Genomic DNA, 26674 nt, shown 5'->3' on the forward strand with positions numbered 1-26674 from the left:
CCTCTGGACACTTTTTTTGTGTCTCTCCCCTCTCAACTTAAACCCATGTCCTCTAGTTTTAGACTCCCCTACCTTTGGGAAAAGATATTTACTATCTATCTTGTCTATGCCTCTCATTATTTTATAGACCTCTATAACGGAACCCCTCAGCCTCCTACACTCCAGAGGAAAAAGTCCCAGTCTATTCAGCCTCTCCTTATAACTCAATCCATCAAGACCCAGTAGCATCTTAGTAAATCTTTTCTGCACCCTTCCTAGTGCACGTGAAAAACTTCTGCATTTTAAAAATTTATTTATATTTACAAAAACAGCATTCATGTGCAGTAATCACAGATGGAATGCCTTCTTTAGGAGTTTGGGTTTATTAAACAGTTGGTGAATAACTTGACATTTTTTTTCTCCTTGCTGAATTTTGCTGCGGTCCTTTGTGCTAAGAGCTTGTTTCTAAATTAAGACCTGCTCTCTTGTCCACCAGTTAGTTTCCTGATGACTTTTGCCTCAGTGAGATTGGCATTGTGGATTTCTGGGTCCTTTCAGGTTTTGGAGTCAGTCAGTAAGCAGGTTCACTTCAGTAGCAGTTGAGAGAGTGAATTATTCGCTACCAGCATTTTTGTAGTGCTTTCCATTTTATAAAATGTCATCACACAAACATGTTAGCTATGTTTGGTGTCAAATGCATCTACCCTTTCACAATCCTTAATCATTTTAGCCAAAATACCACAATACGTGCATCTTGTAAAACCAACTTTATCAAAATAGTATACAATAATATCAAACTGATCTATTTCAGACATTTGAAAGAGATTCAAGAGTTACAGTCACGTCAGAAGCTGGAGATCGAGGAACTCTATATCAAATTGGGTAAGGCACCACCTGCTGTAATAATTCCACCTGCAGCACCCCTGTCTGGACGTCGCAGACGGCCCACTAAGGGGAAAAGCAGCAAATCTAGTCGGAGCAGTTCCCAAGGACAAAAGAGTCCTTTACCTTCTGGTAGGTGATGATTAGCATCCATTGTAATGGATCTTTTTAAAAAGAGGTGTTTGACGTTGATATCATGTAGCTGCATTCTATTTGCAGGGTCCTTAACTGTTCAGAGTACTGCTTCAGTTTTAACACCTCAGCAGATGCTTTTGCCACCCCCAAGTAGTCAAGAGTTAACTGTTTCTGGACAAGCTCAGTTACTGAAACCATCACCATCCAGTGAAAATTTGTACTCTGCTTACACCAGTGAAGGGGTGATTTCTGGACAAAGTGTTTCTGGTATTGGACAAGGTAAGAATCTTGCTAATAATCTAAAGTTTCTGCTTTACAAATTCTGTCTTATTTACAATTGCTCCGTCAGTTCTAGGTATAAGTCTGCAAGGTTGATGCATGTGTAGTTTCTTAGGCAGATTTTCTTTCTAATTGATTTCTTTCAAATTAATTTGAGGGAAAATCCATACAGCTAGTCAGTGGTGAAAATGCATTGCTGGCCAGTACTCACTCAGTGCGAAATCTCCTAATTCACATTTGAGGTAAGACAGTGGACCTGATGGAAGTGCCAACAAATGGCATCCAGTAAAATCTTATTCTAAGCATGGTTTCACTGCCTACAGTGAGGTTGCCATTGGAAGTAGTACTGTTATGTGGAGTAAAAATGAATTAAAAGTCTGATCTTCAAACTTTATTTCTGTACAGCAGACAAATTTTGGATAATTTCTCACCTTACTATTTGAAAAGTACATGTCCATGACTTCTCCGTTCCATTTTTGTCAATTAAAGCTGCCCTGATGCTCTGATTTGCAAAGTGAATGAGAATTTTGTGTGGACTTGTGTATTGAGATAAGGTGGCTATGTTTTAAGTCTTCTGTCCACCTGAATTCCAATGCTTCTCTTGTAAAAGATGGAAGAACCCTTTTTTAAAAAAATAATTTATGGGATGTGGGCATCGCTGGCTAGGCCAGTATTTATTTCCCATCCCTAGTTGCCCTTAAAGTGGTAGTGAGCTGCCTTCTTGAACCACTGTAGTCCCTGAAGTGTAGGTACATAAGCAGTCAACCTAACTCTAAGCATTGTCCTAAATTATGGGCCATGTGATAACATGATAGTGTTATACTGTCTTGTGATGTGATGTTGTAACTTTTGTTTCATTAGAATCTTTTAAACTGTGCTGTGAATTGGGATATAGTTGTAGTGAACTTGCCACTTAGCAGATGAAGTGGACTGTGGAGTAACCATGATAGAGAAATCAATCAGATTTTAAAGAAATACAGATGAAGTCTCATTTTGTTCTTTTTGCAGAATGAAATAGTAAAAATCTGGAAGCTGGTTATTTATTGACATTTAGTTTCAGGGATGCAGGAACAAGAATGAAGGAGGAAGAACATACAAATTTTGAACATGCATGGAGAAAAAGCATAAAGCTGAGGAAGCACTTGATTGAGTTGGAAGAAGGAAATAAATCCATGATGCCCAGCTGCAAAAAAAACTTGATTCTTGATCATGATTTTCCAATTCGTTAAGCTAATGATGGGGATATTGTCACTGGACTAGCAATCCAGAGATCAAGGGTAATGTTCTGGGGGCCTGAGTTTGAATCCCAACCTGGCAGATGTTAAAATTTGAATTCAATAAATATCTGGAATTAAAAGTCTAATGACCATGAAACCATTGCTGACTGTTATAAAAACCCATCTGGTTCACTAATGTCCTTTAGAGAAGGAAATCTGTGTCCTTACCTGGTCTGGTCTACATGTGACTCCAGATGCACCACCTTGCAGTTGACTCTTAAATTCCCTCAAGGATAGGCAATAAATGCTGGCCCGGCTAGCGATGCTTACATCCCATGAAGAAATATTTTAAAAAATGGCCAGGACAGGCTTTACCGTTGTTCCCTGTTAGAGAAGTTTCTCAAAGCAGAAAAGATTGAAGAGATTTAATACAGGTGTCCAAATTTAAGGGGTTTTCATAGACAAAATAAGGAGAAACTGTTTTCACTGGTGACTTGTTGACCAGAAGACACTGATTTAAGAAGGCTAATGGAAGAACCAGAACAGAGATGTGATTTTTAAAATGTGCAGCAATTTACTATCTGACTGCATTGATTAAATGGGTGACGGAACGTAATTCAATTGTAACTTTGAAAAGAGAGTTTGATATATACTTGTAATAGATACATTTTATTGGTTGTGAGGAAGGAATGTAGGAATGGGACTACATAGACAGCCCTTTCAAAAAGCTGGTGCAGGTTTTTTGGGCTGAATGGCTTCTTTCTGCACTATAAGGTTCTGTAATTTTTGTGTTGATGAAAATAGAGAAACCAGGAGGATTGTGATCAAGAATTGAAAGAATAACCCAAATGTCAAGCTTATTGTTACTGTCAGGAGTGTAGAAGAGTTAGAACACATGATTTGGCAGAGAACACTTCATAACAAATTGTGTAAATTCTGCACTTAATCCATGTAGTGAAATTTTCTGCCCTGGTATCCCAGCATTTGTAATTTGGCTGAATTGTTTGTTATACAGAGGTTCCTTTTAATATCATTGGTGAGCTGCTGCTTGTATTTTAGCCAGAGATTTGAGGAATCATCTTACAGTATTTAGTTGGTTTTCTATACACCTGTAGGCTATTGAATGAAGTTTGAGACCTAGATCCATGAATATCAGTGGTTTTTGCTTCTCCTTACTCTGACCAATAAAATGTGATGTAGAGATGATGGCGTTGGACTGGAGTAAACACAATAAGAAGTCTCACAACACCAGGTGAAAGTCCAACACCTGATGAAGGAACAGCGTTTCTGAAAGCTTGTGGGATTACTATCAAATAAACTGGTTGGACTTTAACCTGGTGTTGTGAGACTTGTTACAATAAAATGTGAGCATCTTACCAGTTACATAAAAAGAAAAAATGCAAGTGATAAAAATAACAAGCACTGACGTACACCATTTTCTTCATCTGCAAAGAGAAAGGGTAAGTTTATGTTCGATACATAGCTCCTATTTTAGAACTGAAAGTTGTCTGTTTAAAACACTAGCCTGTGGTCTTGTTTATTGTTTTGAACTTCATGCGGGTGGCCAAATGGCTTTGGCATCAATACATCGAAAGCAGAACTTAGCCTTCAGTAAGCTCATGATTTAACCTTATTGATAGTTTGTCCACATCTTCCATTATCTGTTTGGAACATAGGTTGCATTTTACAGCAGAAAGATTATTGTATATCAGGATTTTTAAATCACTTTTCCAGAGCAGATTTGGTGGAGAAATACTTCTAATTTAAGAAATTATTCTTAAAAGTGCCAAAAAAATTGCGGTTAGTACGTTGGATGGAAGTTGCTTTCTCCAGAGACTAAACTGATGAATAATTTGTCAACTTGTCCATGTAATTGGAAAAACACCTTGGACGTTATATTGGAAAGTCCTTTGTTCCCAGACAAAATTTAGATTTATATAATGCTCTAAAGGTAATGAAATGTCCCAAAGAATTTCACAGGAGCAGTATAAAATATGACATCAAGTCACAAGGAAATACTAGGTCAGATGACCAATAGCTTGGTCAAAGAGGTAGGTTTTAAGGAGAATTGTAAAAGAAGAAGGCAAAGTTTGGGAGGTAAAGATGCAGGGAGGAAGTTCCAGAGTTTTGGACAGAGACAGCTGAAGGCACTGCCACCAATGATGAGGCAATTATGATTCTAATGCACTAAAGGTGAAAGGAAGAGGAAGGCTGCAAGGATATTTGGTTTTATTAGAGAAAGCTGAAGCGTTTTGCTCCGAACAAGAGATCAGAAATGTTGAAGAGTAATTCAAAGATGTCACTTTCATAGGGGTATACAGCACAGAAAAAAGTCCCTTCAGCACATTGCAAATGTGCCAGCATTTGGCCCATATACCTGCATGCCTTGGCATCACAAGTGCATATCTAAGTACTATAAAATGTTATGAGGGTGTCTCTCTCCTCTACCCTTTCAGGCAAGAGTGTTCCAGATTCCCACCACTCTTTGGGTGAAAAAGTTTTTCCTCACATTCCCTCTCAATCTTCTGCCCCTTTCTTTAAATCTATGTCTCTTCGTCATTGATCCCTCTACGAGGAAAAGTTGCTTCCTGTCACCTGTGGTTCCTCAGAAGATTGAGAGTTCAAAGCTTGAACACAAAATTAAATCTCATTGTCTACTGCATTACTGAGGAAGTGCTGCCTTTCGCACAAGGCAGCATTTCACACATGCCCCTCGGGTAGATGTAAAGATTCCTTGCCACTGTTTTGAAGAAGGCCGAGGGATTTGTACCTAGTGACCTGGTTAATATTTTCCCTTGGTTAACATCAGACAACAGATTATCTGGTCATTATCACATTACTGTTTGTGGGAGCTGCTTGTGACAGATTAGCTTCTATGTTTCCTGCATTGCAGCAGTGACTTTAATTCCAAAGTATTTAATTGACTGTAATGTATCTTGAAATGACCACTGATTGTGAAAGGAACTATATAAAATGCAAACCTTTTTTTGAGAAGCTCCCTTGTTTAATCACATGTTGATCTGTCTTTTTTCATTATTACACAAAGTTGTGTTGCGTGAATTTTGTTGAGAGTTTATTCTTAATGGCCCTTCTGCATTTTCGTATTATGGAAAGAGAACAGCTTAATTATTTATCCAAGTATTGTTTAACCAACTTTGGGTAGGTTGAAGAAGGATTTATGCTGTTGAAACTAATATCCACTCTAGGGGGTCCGATTGTTTCATCCCTGGGTCATATTGTCTTGCAACCCGGGCAGTGTAAGTCAGCTCCCATTTTAAAAAAAAATCAGATTGGAGCAACTGATTCCAGTGCAATGAAGAAAGTACCTACAGCAAACTTTTAACTTGTTACTTACATCTACCAAGTCAGCAATCACGTGTGTGTGTTTATGTCCATAACACAGCATTTGTCCAACAGGGAAGATGCAATTTATTGATGGTGCTGGGAAATGCAATAGCTTCAAAAATGTTTCATTGTAGTTTTGTTTCCAAATGCTGGCAACTTTTGTTGTCTATTTTGGGGAATTTTCTTGGCTCTTTGTAACTCAATTTATAGAATGATTTTAAGTGATATTTTGTTTGATTCAGATAGCACTGGTGTACTTAAAAATGTGAGCAAATGTAGATGTATGATCTTACATTGGTACTTGTATCTGAATATATAAACATTTTATTTGCTGTCTGATGTGTTACAAAGTGCTTTTAAAAATTAAGATCCCTTTATATTTCTCTCTGCTGTAATAAAATAACTTCCATGCTTTACTCAGATAAAAGGGTATTTCTATTTTTTCATGTTTGACCAAGAAAGTGAACTATATTTTGCAAGTTTAACCATTTCCTGGTCCAGTTTTTTTTTGAGCATTCAGTTTTGACAGTATCTAAATTTCTGGTTTATGCAAATGTCGGGGCAAGTGAAAATCAGCTGTCATTGCCTCAAAGTTTAAAAATTCCACAAACGGGTGACTTTAGCTGTTGTCAATTTTTTTTCCCATTGAGAATATTTTCTACCATTATATTTTGAGCATCTCCATTAATAGACCAATGAAGGCACTAATAAGTGCCATTGGTTTTATGTGTGAATGTTCATCTGTCTTTCTTTACACTAGAATACAAGTGTTTGATGGTTATATTCATTGAAAATTTCTGCCAGCTTTAAAATCAGGGCTGCCAATACATAGGTTATGAGGATGTTTTCATATGGAGTTGAGAGTTGGATGAATGGTAGCTATTAGACAGCTGCTATACTCCCCCAGGCATTGGTATTGGCAGGAAGCTGGAAATATTGTTCACACTTAAGGCTAGGAATGATAATAGGATACTCAAACTAAAATATGAGGTGAATAAAGTTGTTATATTCAGTTTAAAAGCATTGAAGGAAAATGTTTTGCCGCTGTAAAATGTTTCAGTATTGGATCTCTTCAGCAGCCTTTATATTGTTAAATGATGAAAATAACCTGACAAGGCTGAACTTAATCAGAAGAATTTGAAGCATATTATTGGGGATGATTGTGTAAAATTTCCTGTAATCGGCATCATATATTCCAGAACAACAAAAAACACTATTAAATAAGATGCTTAGAAAAAATGTAGCCTGGGTGGCTTAAAAAATAGTTGTGGCTTCGCCTAAATGTCTAGGACGAGAAAGATTTTGTATTTGATGTGAAGTGCTCCCTCTGCTCTTAAAGTACTAACATTCTGACTTCAGCTGTCTATTTTCCTCCCTTTTCTTTTACTGTCATAGGCTCAGCAACGTTTCACTGTGCATCAGAGCAAGTGACTTTTAAACTTGGCGGCAGAAGGACAAGGTTTCTGAGTACGCCCTGTCTGGCTCTTTGTGTGTAACACTTTTATTCTTTTCTCATCTGCCTTTTTCTTCCTCTGCCCCTGCATAAAGCTTCGCTGCTATCTGTCCAAAATCTGTTCATTAAGTTTTCAGAATTTCACTCACCTATTCGAAGTTTCCACATGGGGCAGCTTGATAAATTCAAAAATTCAAATAATACCGTGATTTGACTCATTTCTGATGAAGTTTGGAAAGTGAAGTAGAATATATTATGAAAGTGATTTTGATACAAAAGGTTGCCAACAACCAACCATGATTTTGTGTGTCTGAGTGTGTCTGTGTGGCTGAGTGAGTGTTTGGTAATGCACACACCACTTGATCTCCTTTTGAGAATTAAGGATTTGAATCCAGATTTCCCATTTTTTGAACATGTACATGAGATTTTATACAATTAAAAGCCTGCTTTTTGCAAAAAAATTACCATAAACTATTTATTTTCCACTTTGGCAAAGCACATTAAACTTCATTTATCTTGCAGCCCTGTTTTCAGAGGTGTTTTTGTAAAATAAAATGGGGTGGTGTATTGGCCCTTGAGGGAAAAACCCTATCTTTTGATGTGATTTCATTCCCTGTCTCTATTGTCAGTGTGTTGATAGCAGTAAATACGAATGCCGCCATGTACAGAGCATTCTATTCAAGCTTTATCTTATTCTGGCTGCATGTGGGCTGAGTGCTTAGTCTACTGGGACAAATGAGCAATGCTATTTTCACAATATTAGGCTAGACAGATAATCATCTGGCATTGCTGAACACCTGCAACCATGACTAACAAGTTACAGACTTGAGCGGAGCAACTAAAAACATTAACGTGAAATATCCACACTACGTAATTGCATCATATAGCTGTTACGAATACAATTTTCCCTTAGTTGCTAATGTTACCCTGTTATTACTTATTACTTTTACTTAAATGAGGAAAACTTTAATAAAAATGGCAGGTCGTTGGTGAAGTTCTGTATCACCATATTCCCACTCTTGCCAGTTTGATTCCTTATCCTGTCCCAGTATTCAGCATTCTTTATTAATATTGTGGAAAATGCAACTTCACAGCTTCAAGTGTACTGCAACATTTCTGTTCACCTGAACACTAACATCTCAGTAGCTAATTCAGGGTTTAACTTTAAGTTTGTCAACTTCTGTGTGATTGACTGACTCACGTCTCTGTGCAGTCTTTCAATTGAGTTATACTTAATTTATCTGATTGGAGCGGTTGATTTTTTTCAACCATTGGTGCAGGATAACATGCATGCATTAATACCCGTTTGTTGTAGTCATTATGATTTTTGATCGCCCTTTAGTTGTTGAAATGTATAATTCTTTATTCATTATTGAATCTTTGAATTGGGTATGTGTTGCAAGTTACTCAGGTACTGAAAAATTGTCAGATAATGCTGTTAAAATACATGAGGTATTGCACTTTAAAAAAAGCACTATTAAGGAGCTATGTTCCTAACATATAAAATGTACCATGTACCGGAATTATAAAAACAAATATTCTAAATCTTTACTTGCAGTAGATTTACGTCACTGTTCCCTGCATTACCATGGTCCTATCACCCTTGCATTCCCCCTTCCTCATAGCATTTTAACCACCCTTTCATGGTAGTAGGTAACCTTTCCAGAATGGCTGGTCACTATTTCCATTTCTGTCCTGAAACTTTTAATAGGGGAATTCAGCCATATTTTTAAATGTTCCATGCGTTGCATGGCATCTGTTTTATTCAAATGATTTTCTGGCGAGTTTGCTTGTATTTGCTATAAGAAACATGGATATATCAGTACAGAAAAAGCCCCCTTGTCCTTTATTCATGCCAGGTTTTCTGTTTTACAATTAACAGAACCTAACTTTTTTCAAACTACGTATTCAAATTTTTTGCTTGAATTGTAAAAACTGACAAGTACATCTGTGTTTGGGCATTCCATCTGCCAAAAGTCAATCTGAGTAAAATGTGCCTGAAGTTTTTAGAAAATTATTCTAGCTATTTATACCGTAGCTCTGGTTATGGAACTGATGTAGTACTGTGAATGTCTGCTTTGCCTCATCTCAGGATTACCACTCATTCCAAAAAGGGCAATTCTTAAATTGGATTAGACAGCTAAGACATTCAATTATAAGCTTGTATCCTTTTTGCCAACCAGCCCACCATGTAGCTTCACCAATCTTTTGCCAAAATAGCCCAAACCAGCTGCCTGTGGCCTCCAGTCCATCTTGAATTATTCTTTAGTCTTACTGCAGAACAATCATCAAATTGTTCTCAACCTTATAGTCCTTGTTGCTTTTCTGCCTCCCACTTCTTAATTGCCATTCAACAAATACATGCTGCTGCAGTATCTTTAACTCACCAAGCCAATGAGAATTTCGAGAGGCTTGACTACAATGTTGTACTGCGTTTAGTTGATGCAAAGACAAGAAAGAGTTGGTTGACACCATCTTTGAAACAATCCAGGTAAAAAGCTGTTTTGAAGCAGCAATTAGAGAAACCATGCTTCAATGTGGTGATTGTCTTCAGAACCAACTTTCTTGATAGATTTTATAAGAACCTTTCCTATAGTTTCCTGCACTATATGATTTCCTGGGTGAGATTGAGTTAGAGTACAGTTCTCAGGCACCTATCAGTGGCATTCAGAAGCAGGTCAGTGATGGCTGCATCAGAGTGATTCTGGGTGGCTAGGAGAATTTAATTTACTGCTTGACTTGGTTTGTGGTGGAATGTTCCAGTCATCATCCTGATTTGCCAAAACACTTGAATTCCACAGGCTGGTATGGATGCAGGTCCAGTGGACTTTCTCTGCTAATCCTAATGCATGTCATTTTAAATGTTCAGCAAAAGCAGCATGGCTTCCTACGAGTTTACATCTCATGGAAGTTGTTTGATTACAGCTTTCTGACTGTCTTGGTCTCAGTTTTCTGACCTTTCCACTGTCTAACAGTTCTGTAAGTAATTTCATATTATAAACTTGTGCTGTGGTTATTGAAGATTAAACAGGGAACATCCTGAATTTTAAATATTTTGACTTAATGGTGCATAAAAGACTGTCTTTACCTTTTTTCTTTAAAATTCATTCATTTTAAAACAAATTAGATTTGCAGCACTGCTACAGTGCCCATGTCACCAAAATTACTATTGCAGGTTAAACACACATTTGTGACTGTTCTCTGCTGCATAAGAGATTGATAAGAACGATGCTTTTGAATTTTCCATTTTTTATTGGAAATATTCAATCTTCTAATTCTTTAAAATTGTTATGGTTGAGTTTTGTCAGTCTCTTATCATTAATGGCAGATTAGAAAACATTTCAAAATGCATGTCTTAAATTACCTATTTCCCAGCTATAGTGTTGTTTGGCACAGCAAACCACTAAGTTGTTTGTCATTATTGGCCAAAATACAATTGCTATGGTTTTAAAGCTTGTGTTTTAGGAATTTATCAGTGGTTTCTTTCATACAAATTTCACTTTTACATGGCATGTGTTAGTTTATCACAGAAGATTGATGGACACAACTTTAGTCCACTGTGCAGATTGCTGAACAAAATGGTCAGTAGTTTTTAAAAATCTTGCATTAACTAAGCAGGTGAATAATCTGTTAATACTGCACTGCTACACTGCTCTTCTCATGGGCAATGTCACTGACAATCCGTTAATTTTGTGTATCCATCTCAATCATGTAAACATACTTTTCTCTCTGCTGAGTGTACTGGCTCTCTTGTGTGCACTCTGGCTCTCTCATACACTCTCATACGTTGAAATATGACTATTTAATTGCCCTTGTTACAAAACAGAGAAATTTTACTTATTTTTGCCTACTTGTGACAATGGACTCCTCATCCAGAGATCGCCTGGGCCAAGAGCTGTTAAGAGCAAGTGTATTCCCTGCCATTGGGGTAGAGGGAAGTGAAGGAGCTGAACTTCATTTTTAAATAAGATCACTTATAAACAGTGATGAAATATTTCAGCAAATGTCACTTTGAATTATTTACATAGTCTTGCATACATATCCAGATTCTATGACTGCTGTTGCTAAATTTGCACAACCTCAATCCCAGGAGTAGAAAATGTGCAGCACAAGGAGGAGGAGATGCTAACTGTGGTCCAGGTCACTTGTCTGCAATGTGGAACTGGGATTGCATCTTCACAAGAATATATATATATAAATCTTCTAAAGTTATTGCTGACACCCCCTACCAAAATCTGTGTATAGTTTGTTCACTTTGCTGGTCCATTACAACACTTAAGCAGAGATGGAGAGGAAAGATTTATGTGACCTGACCATTGTGTGGTGCTGCAGAGCAGTTGTGTTCCAAAGGAAGTTTAGATATTTGAATAAACTAGAAATGGGAAAGCAGTGTATGTATATTCAATCAGATTTTGGAAAAACTAGAAGATGATGGCAAAACTTTTTAAAATATATTTTCAAAATGCTTTTGGGTCTGTCTACTCCAGATTTTTAAATACAAACCAATTATAGTTCAAGGAACAAAATAATACTTTGGAATATTTTAAGAAAAAGATGTTAGTTTTTTAAATCAAAATTTATCAATGGTGATCAAGTCCCCACTTATTGAATTTTGCATTCACGTGCAAAATGATAATGGCTTACTTCCTCTTTTGGTTTACCTGCAATGCAGTCCAATACGAGGTCACACTAATCAATTCAATTGATATTAATGTACTTTCTTCCATTCTGTATGTTTCTCTTCTCCAAGCACTTTTCTTTATTCTTTAGGGAAGATGGTGAAAAAAGTCTGCCCATGCAACCAACTGTGTAGTAATTATCTTTTTCTAACCTTTTACTTAATGTAGCATGTGACACTTAATGTACATAATCCTTGCATCTGATTTTAGGATATAGGTTTCTCTGATTTATTGTTTGAGGTTTCCACAACCCTGTTTAAGTGTTGGGAAGATGAATAATTTTGCAAAAACTACATTCTTTTGTGCACTTCAACTGAAGCAATGTCAGAAATTGAATCTTTCAATCTGGCTACATTCCTTGTGATAGCACAGGATATGCACGGTGAAAAATTTGTAGAAGAACAATTGTTTATGTAGACCAGAAAATATGGAATGAAAGCTAGAATTTTTTTAAAAGCTTAACTTTTTTCAAATCTTAGTTAGAAAGTGCTCTTTACTCATTCATTATGAAAATTTGATGGTTTTAAGGGAAGACTAGATAAATATAGAAGCAAGAAAGAAAAGATATGCTAATACTGTTAGATTAAGTTGTGAGAGAGAAGGCTTGTTGTGCACAACCAGAAGTGCAGAAGGAGGCCATTCAGCTCAATGAGTCTACACTGGCTCTCTGAAGAGCATTCTGCCTAGTCTCACTCCCCTGCATAAGCCCATAACCTTGCACGTTCTTTGCAAATAGCAATCCAATTCCCTTTCCATTCCTCCAAATCCACCCCCCTTCTTGATGTTCAGTGGGAGCAATTTCCCACTATTTACCTGTTAATATCCCTCAGGATCTTGAATATCTCTATCAAGTCTCCACTCACCCTTATTTTCTCCAAGGAAAACCCCTCCAGTCTATTCTCATTGCCACAATTCTTTATTCCTGGAATCATTCAATCTCCTCTGTACTCTCACCAATGCCTCACATCCTTCCTCAAAAATGGCACCTAGAACTGGACACATTACAACAGATGAGGTCTAACTAATGTCTTATGCATGTTCAACATGACATCCTGCAACGGTTTTGACATTTGGACAAATGGCCTGTATTGTGCTACAAATTCTATGAAATGTAGATCTGCAAAGCTGGTCTCTGGGAAAAAGCTCAAACGTAAATGCTTGATGGGCCCTGGGCCTAGACTTGGGACTCCATGTTCAGAAGCTTTTTTTTTTCAGTTGAAAGGGATACTTTACATTATACTTAGATACACTTTAGGTTCCAAATATATTTTAGTAATCACAAGGGTATTAATAAATTTTTTGCCACAAATTGAAAACCGTGCATTAGCTTGAGAGTAAACCTTATTAAATACCATCAACATTAGCCCGTAAACCAAAATAATTAACTTCACGCAGCACTAGACTATAAATCATACAGTCATGACATATTCCATGAACTTTGGATCAAAAGTTGGCAGTTGCCTTCCTGCAAATCGAACTGAGCAATTGTCAGATTGCAGAACCCATAATGCTAAAATTAGATGTAAAGGTAGCTTTGGTTTTTGCATGTTCTGAGAGCTGTTAAAAATGCGAATGTGGATCTGTGATCTTTAGACACTATGCATGTACAAATGCAACTTGACTTCAACACTGTCTATGAAACCTGTAATACAGTAAATTAACACTGCATGAAGCCTTTAGTAAATGACTCAAACTAATTTGCTTTCTCGTACATATACAGCAAATACTTTTTCTAACAGTTTTGGATCGTACTTGTGCATGCTGAAGTGAGATGCATGTTAATAAGAATTTGTGGCAAATGTGTCTGCTCTGTTCAGGGACAGCATTCTGCAGCTGCTTTAGATGCATAGACGAATGACTTTTTAAAGATATTTTTTGAAAATTGACTGCTTTCTCTGGTTGATTCAACTTGGCAACAATTTATATAGCGCCTTCAATGTAGAGATTTCCCAAGATGATAAATTCAATATTAACTTCAGATGAAGAGTAACAATAAGATTGCTATTCTTTTGCTTCATAGACCCTAGGTGTTTTTATGTTCTCAATTTATTGAGAATAAGTAAACAGATATGTGATGAGGTTGGATCCAATTATCACTAAAATCGTAAGTTACATTGTTTCTCTTTTACTGAAAACTATACACTGCCAAATCTGTAATCAACTTTATTTGCTTTTCTATTTATCCAGGGACAACTAGCACAAATGCAGTAAGTGGAGTTGGACCAATAGCTCAGCAACAACAGCCAGCAATAGCAAGTAGAAAAGGCACCTTTACAGATGATTTGCATAAGTTAGTGGACAATTGGGCTCGAGATGCTATGAATCTTTCACAGAACAAGCGTGGCATGAAGCAACAGGGTCAACCAGGCCAGCATTACTCTGAAGTAAGTAGGAATCTGCCTCTTTGTGGCTCAGATTTTAAAAACGTATTTAAATGATCTGGCTCAATCAAATGTTGAGTATTTTACTGCTGATCAGAACAATCTGCAGGGAGAAATTGAGCTTTTTGCTTGAGTTTTAAGATGAGTTTTCAATTCTAGAATGTTCAGCTTTGTGCCACCTTATAGGTGTTTTAAGTGACACCATGAAGCAACCTACACCACAGATTCCCTTTCTAAAATATCAATACTTAAATAAAGCACATTGTGTAAACATTATCACATTGCTGAAATTTCTTCTCATGGCATTAGAATTTTAAATGTCTTTTGTAATCATTATATAGTAAATATGGTAGCATTTTGTGCATAGCAAGATCTAACAGTATTGTGATGCATGACCAGTTGTTCTGTTTTTCATTACATAGTGTGAGGTGAAAACTCTACACTATTGGTTGTAATTTGAACAGCCTGTTCTGCAAACAGTGCCACTGATTTTTCAACTTTGCCTATTTCTGTTTGGAATTGTGTCAAATGATGGGCAGTACATAGAAATATGCCAGCAAAGTATTTGATACACTTAGGTTCATATATCTTATGAGTCTCTAATTAAACATTCATAATTGAAGATTAAGGAGAAAGTGTTCATGTCACAGAAAAGAGGCTGAGAGTTTATATCAATTGAACAGTCAGTTAAAAGTGGCAGAATTACTTTGAGGGGTAAAACAGGGATAGTTATGATGGGCAACGTCTGTTATTGCATTGTCATTGTCAGTTCTGTTTCTATTGGACTAATGGTGTTTGCTTATTTTTTAAAAATTACAGACAATGCCAAGGAAGTATTCAGCACCAGGTCAGCTTTGTATCTCCATGACAAATTCCGTTGGGGGACCTTCTATTTCTGCTGCCTCAGTTGGCTCTTTGGGCCCTTTCAGCAAGACTCCTATCTGCCAGTACGGTTATCCTGGAACACCTTATGGTACCCAGTGGACTGGAGCACCTCCCCAGCAGCAACCAGGCATTATTCCACCAACACCAGGCCTCCAGTTTCAAGCAGTTGGCACCACTTCACTACAGAGCTTTCCCTTGGGCACTTTGCAGAAATCTGTCAGCAATCCTCCTGGATCCAATCTTAGGACAACGTAGATGTACAGTTCTAGTTCTTGATAATTGTGATGAATAGACTAAGTGGAATTCAAGATTTAATGGCCTCTGCTGATGTTACTGGGGATAGGTCATAGAGCTTTAAAACATACAAATGACTGACACTGCTTTTATATACACAGCATCATTTGAGAGCTATTTTACTAGTTCTGTTTCAAACAGCGTTCTGTGTGGACATATATTTACCCATCAGTTTTTGATGTTCAAACACTGTGATATATAAATGTTGTTGGACAACAGTAGTTAAAAGTGGATTTAGAGGGTTTAAAGTTTAAAAAAAAACAAAAAAACTAAAGCTAGCTATAATCCATACTTATCAGAGACACTTTAATTCCTTTGTTACTTCATTGTATTAGGTAAATAAATGTGAATGTAAAATTGTATAAATGTACTTGAATACCTTTTTTCCCAGTATGCTTGCTGGATTCATAGTGCCTTGTATTGTGCTTCTGACTTGTCTGCAGGAAAGCACTTAGTGTCCCCAACCGAGAAAATAAAGAGGAAGAGAGCAAGTGAAAGGTGGAGTTGTGGTAAAGTGGATAGTGCATACTTGTTCTTCAGCAGAGCTGATGTCATTCAGTGATTTGAAATACATTCATTCTGTAAATCTTTTCTGGTCTTTTTGTCCTTCCCTCTCAAGTATTAGCCTTTTAATTACTAAAAATATGGAGTCATTTAAGGCTAAAATATTAATTGTTAATATTTTCTTCTGTAGATTCAGGGTCTGTATTTTCCAGGATATTCAGAAAATGCTGTTACTTCCAGAAATGTGTTGTAGATAAGAGGAGTTATTCCTATAAAGCTTGCTGGTACATATTAAAAGCAGCATCTTCTGTAAGCCAAACATTTTCCTTCATGAAATACTGAATCTGTGAAGAAAATTTGATTCTGCAATGTATCTACCATTAATATTTTTGAATGTAATTTATAATTGTGGTTTATCCACCTTTTTTTTTACTTCATTAACTCTAATGCAACCTACTTTTGGAGTTGGAGGTGGTCACTATTAATGGAACGTACAAAACAAACCACCAGAAATGTTGTGAACCTGGATGAGTGGGAAATATGAAAAATTAAGTAGCAAACCTAGTAAGTAAGTTACAGGAAAACCTTTCCGACATTCTAATATGTCAACCTGATATCGGAACAGAAATTCTCAACTGTCCATATTTTATATCCAGTAATAGCCATCTTTAGAACAAGTACATGAATTGAAATAAATACAAATTTTAAGACTGCATTGATATAAAATCTGCATTTTTCTTTACAGTTTTCACTTCATGAAAAAACAGGTTTTATAAAGCCTTTTGTCATAACTTTCTTTCCTTGAAGAATGACTATTTAAATTTGATACTGTGCCTTCTTTCTTGCCCCAAGAAGGATATTTTCCTTTCCCTTGTTTCACATTTCCACCCAAACTAGGCAAGTTTAATTTTTGTTTCACCAGGTATTTGCAGAAAAGTAATTGGTAAGGAACTGATTGAGGGAATTTTTTTTTGCAGTTTTTATTGATGTAGAGAATAAAAGGACAAATATAACTTAACATTTGGATGTGAAGGTTGTTTTTTTTTCAATGTTTCAGTTCTCTGACTTTATCAAAGAACTGTTAAACCCTGCATATATTGTTACAAAATGCAGGTCAGCACTTTATTTTGTTTAGTTTAAGTAAAATTGAGGAAGGTTGCACCATTTATTTAATAAAATCAATATAAATGAATGGTTAGTTCTGCTGTAACTGTTGCAACAATTCAAGGAACTTAAAAATTGCGACTGCAGCATCTGTTGTAGACTGTTGCTAATATGTGAGCCTTAAACAATATTGAACTGAGTTGGGAAGCTTAGAAGTTGAATTTGTAGAAGTAGAAATACAACAGCAAATTGTTCCAAAAGCTCTTGTTTGAAATGTGCAAACTTTTAAGAAAAGCATGCATTGAAAGAAGAGTTCCTTTGTACAAATTACCTGTTATGAAGAGCACACTTATGTCTTTCACAAGGCTTTGTTTAAAAAGAATCAGAAAGAATTATTGTGTAATATTATTGATGGTTGAAAGTGTCATGGTATTTCTATGCGACCTGCTGGGGGTTTTACTTTTATTTTAGGCAGATAGGCATGATAATGAAAAACTTTTATTTCTCTTTTTGTCTTGCTTCCCTTTTAATAAAAATTGAACTGGTATGGGGACCGTTTCAGCACCTGCTTTAACTATATCTTCCACCTTATGCTTCACAATGTTACTCTGTTGTGGATTCCTTTGTTTAAAACAAAGGAAAAATTGAGGAAGAAGAAAAAGCAAGTTCTGCAATCAGTATTACTCCTTAGACTGCAATAAACTGTGAAAACTCCACACAAATGCATTGCATTTTATTTTAGTAGTAAGTAGCTTTTTAGATATTGGTTGGGGTTACCTGACCTCTCAGATAAATCCTAGATGTTCTGTGAATTTTTATGCCATTTGCATGGGCTTGAGGAGAAAACTCAAGAATGCTTAACTTAAGTTTCTCAGTGCTTGTTTTCCTCCTATTTCTCCATACACTATTACTTCCCTTCTCCAAAATGTAAGTGGAGGTGGCTGTGAAATGATATGCAATAATTAGTGCTGGGATTTTTGTTGGAGACGTGCTGTTCGTTTACTTAATGTTTGTTTTTGGTTCCTGTTTAAGAACAGGCTGGCAGTTACTTCACTATATGTATGCTATTCTTGCGCGGTGGGATGCATAATCTTATGCAGTTGATGTATTCTGCATTGTGTTGCTCTGTAGTTGAGAATTAACATCATTCAACATAAAAAGCAAACAGCATCTGTCTTGATTTATTTTAAACTAGGGTGCAGCACACAATTCTCCCCTCTCTTGTTTCAGGCTTTTTAATATCGTGCAAAAATGAATCCATTTGCTATTTCCCTCCTGTGGAAAGCAGTTTAAAAAAAAATGTACAAATGTTATAAATGCTACTGACTAGTGTTAAATTATTTTATGTGATACTCTTGATTCCTTCCCTCCTTCCCACGCAAATTGCAATCTTGAAATGACTGACTTTTCTGTTGCTCTGTCCTGGAGGTCTCCTTTCATTATTTAACATTATACACTGTAAAGAAATGTGGGGATCATTTGCAACATGAATTGTATGTTTGCACTAAATAAGGGTGTTGAGCTACGTGTAAGATTGCGCTTTGCGCTGAAATTTGTTACTTTCTTTGTAGATTATTAACTGAAATCATTCAAATAAAAATAATTAAAATTGCAACACAAATCTCTCTGTATCTTTCTCTCACAAATAAAAATCCATCCAATCTGGATGACCTGAGTTTTGTTTTTATTAATTTTAGTTCTGGAGGCCTTTGTGGAGGGTTCAGTGCCAGTGATGAAAGAACTACACTAATCAACATGAGTGGAGGACCAATAACTGATCAACACAAGTGAGAGTCAATTTATGAACTCATTGAGCTGTAAGTTTTGTTACTGATGACATTTGGTGTTGCTTATAATGGAATAGTCAGTTGAATTTGCCTGTTCTCAAGAAAGTAAAAATCCTGTCCAAAATAATCACACTTCACAATTGCACATGACAGAGGCCTTTGAATCCACTTGATTCTTCCATCCAGAAAATCCCTAAAATTATCCTATTGAAGCATTCAATTGTTCCTTAAATGTTTCCTGGTTTTCCACCTCCACAACTGTTTTGAAGATTGTTCGATGTATCCAATTCCCATTTGCGAGCTATTGTTTCCACCACTCCTATTGGTTATGCACTTCAACATTTGTTAATTATGCTTAGTGTGGAGTTTGCTAGGATCCTAGGTCTCCTTCAACTGCTCAAGCACCATTCATGAAGTCTGCATATACATCTGTCTCCTTCCAGAGTGCAATACTCTACACTTGGCTTCATTTTCTTTGCATTTCAATAATCTGACCAAGATTCTGTCATTTTTGAGTTGCTTCTGAATCTTGCTATTTTGTTGTTAAAATCAATACCAAGTCATCAGATTTGTACGGGAGCACTGGATGTGGTGAACGCCCAGGTATGATCTTGGGAATTTGGTGCAGAGAAAAGAGGTGCTGCAATTTCTATCTTTTCAGCCTTCAAAAGCTGAGTGTTTGAAGGGTTTAAGTAGATGAATAGGTGGGTCTTTGTGAGGTTTTTAAGGTTTTATCCGTCGAGGTGAGGCATAGTTTAAACTTGTACTGGGGAATAATAAATATTGCATTAAGTTATGTAAAATTATTTGTTCCAACAGTAGACAATGGGTGAGTGATAATCTAAACTTGAAACCTAACTAGTTCAATACCAAGATGGCTGTGCAGGTGAAAACCAATGTGATCCATTCTAAATATCTACAACTTGATTTTTGGCTCCAAGTTGATGAACTGGACTCCGAGCTTCAAACACTACAATACATCCTTGAGAGAAAAGTTATCTGGACATTTTGTTCCAGGAGGAAATTATACAGATTAGGCTTGGTACCTAAGGTTTGGTCTTTTGGTCAAGAGCAGGAGCATGTGATTACCAACAAGTCAAGAATGGATATCTGGAATCTCTGGCCTTATGATTGTTTTACCGGTTTGAGGTTCTCGCTACTTGTGTGGACAAGAGTAGGGACTGTAGGGAGGATGAGCAAACTGACCACAGCAATTTGATGCAAGGAGCCGCTTATGCGGGATTAAAAAGCAATGCTCTTCTCGTAGGAGACACTATCGTTCGGGGGATAGATACTGTTTTCTGCAGCTGAGAATGAGTCCTGAAGTTTGTGATGCCTGCCCAATGTCAAGGACATCTCTGGGCTGAAGAAGAACTTGGATTGAGAAGAGAAGAATCCAGTTATTCTGTTGAAGGAGTGTGAGTAGCTAGGGGCTAAAGTAAAAAACTGAGCAACAAACGTATTAATCTTTGGATTATTACCTGAGCCAGAAGTGAATTGGCATAAGATAACATCATAAAGTTTAAAGATGTGGGTCAAAGACTGGTGTGGGAGAAATGGATTTTGATTAATGGGCACTGACATCAGTACCAGGGAAAAGAAAAGCTGTACCATTGGAATGGCCTTCACCTGAGCTACACTGGGGTCACTTCCCAGTGAATTGTGTATCTTGGGCTGTTGAGAGGGCTTTAAATAGCAGAGAAGGGAGGGTTGCTTTGTGAGAAAATTTGGAAAGTTAGACTAAGGACGAGGCAACAGTGCAGGATAGCGATAAGGGTAATAGTGTGACAGTAAGGGACGGTGTACAAACTTGAGTGTACCAGCAAATAAGGTCAGAGTAGGGCAAAATTATAAAATTAAAGATTGTTTTATCTGAATGCATGTAGTGTTTGTGACAAGATAGGTGAATTGATAGCACAAAATGAGACATGGTTGCAAAGTGATGATGGCCAGGACCTGAATATTCAAGAGTATTTGTCATTTTGAAGGACAAAAGAAAAAGTGGGTTGGCTTTGTTAATAGAAAGATGGTATCAGCACAGTGGTGAGAAGTGATCTTGATTTCGAGGGACAAAATGTTCTAACAGTTTAGGTGGAGATAAGAAATAGAATAGGGAAGAAGTCACTGGAGGATATTACACTAGCTACATTAGCTACACTATAGGGCAGAACATAAATCAAGAAATAATGGGGCCTCGTAAGAAAGGTACTGCAAAAATCATAGGATATTTTGATCATATAATTTGGATGAATCAAATAGGCAAAAGAAGCCTGAAGGATGAGTTCAGAGTGTATATTCGGGACAATTTCTTCAAACAATACATTCTGGAACCCACCATGTAGCATGCTATCTTGCATCCGGTAATATGCAATGTGACGGATTAATTGATGACCTCACAGTAAAGGATCCTTTAGGTAAGAGGGATTATAACATGATTGAATTTTACTTTGTTTGAAGGTGAGAAATTTGGATCTGAAATTAGTATTTAAAATTTTAAAGACAATTACAAGGTTATGAAGACAGCAGGGTGAAGTGTTAGGGGAAAATGAGTTGGAGGTATAAAAATGCAGTAGCAAACATTGAAGGAGACACTTCAGAACTCTGAGCAAAGATATATTCCACTGGAAAAAAAATCCTATGGGGAGAACATAGAATTTGTGGCTAAGTATAGTATCAATTGAAAGGAAAGATATTCAATTCTGCAAAGTATAGTAGCAGACCAGAAGATTGGGAGAATTTTACTAACTAGCAAAGGATGACAAGAAATGTGACAGGGCTGTTAAAGTTCCTTCAAGTATAGAACAAGGAAGATAGTAGTGAAAGCAAATGTTGATTCCTTGGAGGGTGAGACTAGGGAATTAATTGAAAACAAGAAAATGATAGAGGTTTGTAAAAGCATCCCAAGAATAGTAGAAAGTTGAAGCAAAAGGGAGGGAGAAGCAATCATGATTATGACAGGAAAAAGTACTAGGAAAAGTAATAGGATTTATAGCTGACAAGTCCCATGGACCTAAAGGCCTACATCGCAGGATCTTAAGTGGCTGCAGAGATATTCGATGCATCGGTTATAGTATTTTAGAATTTCCTAGAACCTGGAATGGACCCTGCAGGCTGGTAAACATGTAACATCGCTGTTCAAACAGGGAGGAAGTCAGAAAACAAGAAACTGGTTTGAAAGGAGGGGAGATAGAAAGCAAGAAACCACAGATGGGTTGTCAAACATTTGTGCTGGGAAAATGCTAGAATCCATTATTAAGGGTGGTAGCAGGGGCACTTAGTTTTACAATTCTCTATCCGGTAGAGTCAACATGGTTTTGTGAAAGGAAAATAGTGTCTGACAAATTTATTCAAGTTCTTTGAGATGCAATGAGTAGAGTGGATAAAGGGGTACCAGCAGATGTAGTGTATTGGGATTTCCAGAAGGCATTTCATAAGGTGCCACATAAGAGTACTCCACAACATGAGCTCATTTGTTGGGGTGATAATTAGCATGGAAAGGGGATTGGCTAACAGGAGAAAGAGTTAGGATAAATGGGTTGATTTTTATGTTGGCAAACTAACTGAAGTGCTGCATGGATCAGTGGGGTGTCAACTATTTATGATCAATATTAATGACTTAGATGAAGGAACCAAGTGTATTGTAGACAAATTTGCTGATGATAAAGGTAGGAATACAAGTTAAGAGAATCCAAATAATTTGCAAAAGGATATATATAGGTTAAGTCACTGTACAAAATATTGGCAGATGGAGTATAATGTAGTAAACTGTGAGGTTGTTTATTTTGGCAGGGATTACAGAAAAGCAGAATAATATTTAAATGGGGATAGAATGCAGAAAGCTGCCAACACACAGGGATCTTGGCATCCTTCAATGTGACTCACAATGTTGGCATTAGGAAGGCAAATGAAATGGCCTTTTTTGCAAGGTGGATGGAGCGTATAAGCAGGGAAGTCTTCCTTTGGCTGTACATATCATTGGTGGTGCTGCACTTGGAGTACTCTGTTCAGTCTTAGTCATAACTGAAGGGTATGTTTGCATTAGAAGTTGTTCAGAGAAGATTAAATGGTCTGATTCTTGTGATGGAGAAGGGGTTCAAAATACTGAGGCCTTTGTCCTAAGAGGACCCAGGTGCAAGCAAATATTTTCCATATTGCTGGAAGAACAGCAATCATTGGCCAAGTAGCCTGTTAATTGGCTGCTTTGAACAGTAGCAATCATCAGCTGAGCTGGATGCATTAGTTTTCCCAGTCCCCCTTTCTTGTTTGCCTCATGAGGAGAGTTGCGTTTATTGAGGATTACTGGCAGGTTTGTTGTAGAGGTGGAAGACATGGTAAGGGCTCTCTTCAAACCTGAAGTACAAGGTAAAGTGCATGCCTCTGTCGACTTAATAGCTGTACCCTACATCCTGCCTCAGTTTCCTGATGCAATGTTTGAGCTTCTCTGTCCCCTGTACCACATTTTCAGATGTCCTCAAATCTGCGAGACAGCCAAGCATCCTGATCTCCATCTGCTCCTTGACTCTTTATGCACCCTCCAGATTTCCATCTCCTGAACACTTGCTGCAAGTGAGTTTTCAAGTGGTATGTTACATAGGAACATAGGAATTAGGAGCAGAAGCAGGCTAATTCAGCCCTTCGCACCTGCTCCATTATGCAGTTAGATCATGGCTGATCTCCCCCTGGTCTCAAGTCCACCTCCCCATCTGTTCCCCATAATCCATCATCTTTTTTTCATTAAAAATACGTCTTATCTCCCTCTTGAAACCATTCAATGATTCAGACTCCACCATGCTATGGGGCAGCGAGTTCCACAAATCCACCAACCTCTACAAGAAGTAGTTCTTCCTCATCTCAGTTTTAAATCTACAATCTCGCAACTTATACGTGTGGTCTCTTGTTCAAGATTGCCCCATAAGAAGAAACATTTGGTCTATATTAATCTCTCTTTAAAATTTTATATACCTCAATCAGATCCCCTCCGTTCTTCTAAGCACCAGTGAGCATAACCCCAAACTGTTTAATTTCCCCTCGTACGTCCACCCTTCATCACTGGTGTCAAGCTGGTAAACTGTTTCTGAACTGTCTCCAATGCTACCAAATCCTTCCTCAAATAAGCAAACCAAAACAGGACACACTATTCCAGATGTAGTCTCACCAACACGTTCTATAATTGCAACAACATTTCTCTAATATTATACTCCAGTCCTTTTGCAGTAATTATGCAGGTGCAGCACATAATGAGTTTCTACAATTCTGAGCAGGAGGAATCTAGAAGGACTGTCACTGAGAGGGAGAAGGTCCAAAAGCTTGGCCAAGAAGATGGTTGGGAAGGGTTGCTATTGAACATGAGAATGGTAAGAACTTCAGTTCTGAAATCCCAATGGGTTTCTTTGTCCAGCAACCATGATATTTATATGCAGGAGATCACAATGGGATATAGAATAGGCCAGCTTGAAATAAGTTGTTCTGAATCACTGAGAATGCTGTGTTGCGAATGGATGACGTGCAAAAATATTTCCAGTTATGACTTAAAATGCACATTTCAGATAAAAATCAATGAATATGGTAATCTTCACAACATACTCATTGTAAATTAAGATCACACATTTTTGTGCCTGTGGCAACAAATTTATTCAGTGGTTCCCCACAGGCAATTCTTTTAAGCTGCTGAAGTTGCATCAATCCACTTGGCTTCAACTGATGAATGGTACACTTCCCAGTTTAAAGAAATGGCTACATGTCAACTGGCTCCACTTAATTGTAGAGGTGGGGGATAAGAGTCTCCCAAGCAAGAGAAGCCTCAGTCCATAGTTTCTGGTCCTGTCCCTGGGATGAAGGGGTTATAGAGTCATAGAAGTTTACAGTATAGAAACAGGCCCTTCGGCCCAACTTGTCCATGCTGCCTTTTTTTTAAAACCCCTAAGCTAGTCCCAATTCCGCTTTTGGCCCCAATCTCTCTATACCCATCTTATATAACTGTCTAAATGCTTTTTAAAAGACAAAATTGTATCCGCCTCTTTTGCTACGTGTGGCAGCTTGTTCCAGACACTCATCACCCTCTGTGTGAAAAAATTGCCTTCTGGACTCTTTTCTATCTCTCCCTCATCTTAAATCTATGCCCCTCTAGATTTAGACTCCCCTACCTTTGAAAAAAGATGTTGACTATCTAGCTGATCTATGCCCTTCATTATTTTATAAACCTCTATAACTTCACCTCTCAGCCTTCTATGCTCCAGAGGAAAAAGTCCCAGCCTATCCAGCCTCTCGTTATAACTCAAACTATCAAATCCCAGTAGCATCCTAGTAAATCTTTTCTGCACTTTTTTTAGTTTAATAATATCCTTTCTATAATAGGATGATCAGAACTGTACACAATATTCCAAGTGTGGCCTTACCAATGTCTTGTACAACTTTTTGTACAACTAGTTGGTGACTAGTGGAGTGCCCCAGGGATCGGTGCTGGGGCCTCAGCTATTTACCATTTATATAGATGATCTGGAGGAGGGAACTGAGTGTAAGGTGTCGAAATTTGCTGATGACACAAAGATAAGTGGAACAGCAAATTGTGCGGAGGGTGTGGAAAGTCTGCAGAGGGATCTAGATAGGCTGAGCGAATGGATGAGGACCTGGCAGATGGAATACAATGTTGGCAAGTGTGAGGTTATCCACTTTGGTAGGAATAATGGTAGGAAGGACTACTACATACATGGCGAAAAGCTGCAGCATGCTACGGTGCAGAGGGACCTGGGGGTCCTTGTGCATGAGTCGCAAAAACCCAGCCTGCAGGTGCAGCAGGTGGTCAGGAAGGCAAATGGGATGCTGGCCTTCATAGCAAGGGGGATTGAATATAAAAATAGGGAGGTCTTGCTGCAACTGTACAGGGCACTGGTGAGGCCGCAGCTGGAGTACTGTGTGCAGTTTTGGTCGCCGCACCTGCGCAAGGATATTTTGGCCTTGGAGGGAGTGCAGAGGAAGTTCACTAGGCTGATACCGGAGCTGAGGGGGTTGAGCTATGAGGAGAGGCTGAATAGACTGGGCTTGTACTCGTTAGAGTTTAGAAGGATGAGGGGAGATCTCATTGAGACATATAAGATGATGAAAGGGATGGATAGGGTAGAGGTGGAGAGGTTCTTCCCGCTCAGAAAGGACAGCAGGACTAGAGGGCACAGCCTCAAGATAAGGGGGGGCGCAGTTTAGAACAGAGTTGAGGAGGAACTTCTTCACTCAAAGGGTGGTGAATCTCTGGAATTCTCTGCCCGTTGAAGTGGTGGAGGCTACCTCGCTAAATATATTTAAGACGCGGGTAGATAGGTTTTTGGTAGGCAAGGGGTTTAAGGGTTATGGGGAGAAAGCGGGAAAGTGGAACTGAGCCACTTCAGATCAGCCATGATCTTGTTGAATGGTGGGGCAGGCTCGAAGGGCTAGATGGCCTACTCCTGCTCCTATTTCATAGAACATAGAACTCTACAGCACAAACAGGCCCTTTGGCCCACTAGTTGCGCCGAACACTTGTATACCTACTAAGCCATAGACTTATCTATAACCCCCAATCCCATTAGATCCCATATACTCATCCAGAAGTCTTTTAAAAGACCCCAGCGAGTTTGCCTCCACCACCACCGACGGCAGTCGATTCCATTCACTCACCACCCTCTGAGTGAAAAACTTACCCCTAACATTTCCTCTGTACTTGCTTCCCTGCACCTTAAATCTGTGTCCTCTCGTAGCAACCATTTCAGCCCTGGGAAAT

At 37.9% G+C, this 26674-nt stretch overlaps 1 protein-coding gene across 13 annotated transcripts in view; it reads left to right on the forward strand.

Moving 5' to 3' along the window:
* The window catches only part of wnk1b (WNK lysine deficient protein kinase 1b), a 158609-nt gene extending 139851 nt beyond the window's left edge, over positions 1-18758 (forward strand). For 9 of the 13 annotated variants that reach the window (XM_080190894.1, XM_080190901.1, XM_080190897.1 and 6 more), the window contains 5 exons: positions 791-993; positions 1081-1275; positions 12061-12102; positions 14157-14353; positions 15170-18758. In XM_080190894.1, the coding sequence (XP_080047020.1) occupies positions 791-993; positions 1081-1275; positions 12061-12102; positions 14157-14353; positions 15170-15490 (958 nt within the window). In that variant the 3' untranslated portion in view covers positions 15491-18758. Of the gene's footprint in view, positions 1-790; positions 994-1080; positions 1276-2329; positions 6830-12060; positions 12103-14156; positions 14354-15169 lie in introns of those variants that run through there. The other 4 variants (XM_080190900.1, XM_080190906.1, XM_080190907.1 and 1 more) reach the window with 2 other exon arrangements.
* The last annotated feature ends 7916 nt before the right edge of the window (positions 18759-26674 follow it).

This window comes from Carcharhinus amblyrhynchos, chromosome 6 (genome assembly GCF_965287045.1).
Source record: "Carcharhinus amblyrhynchos chromosome 6, sCarAmb.v2.hapA, whole genome shotgun sequence".
NCBI lineage: Eukaryota > Metazoa > Chordata > Chondrichthyes > Carcharhiniformes > Carcharhinidae > Carcharhinus > Carcharhinus amblyrhynchos.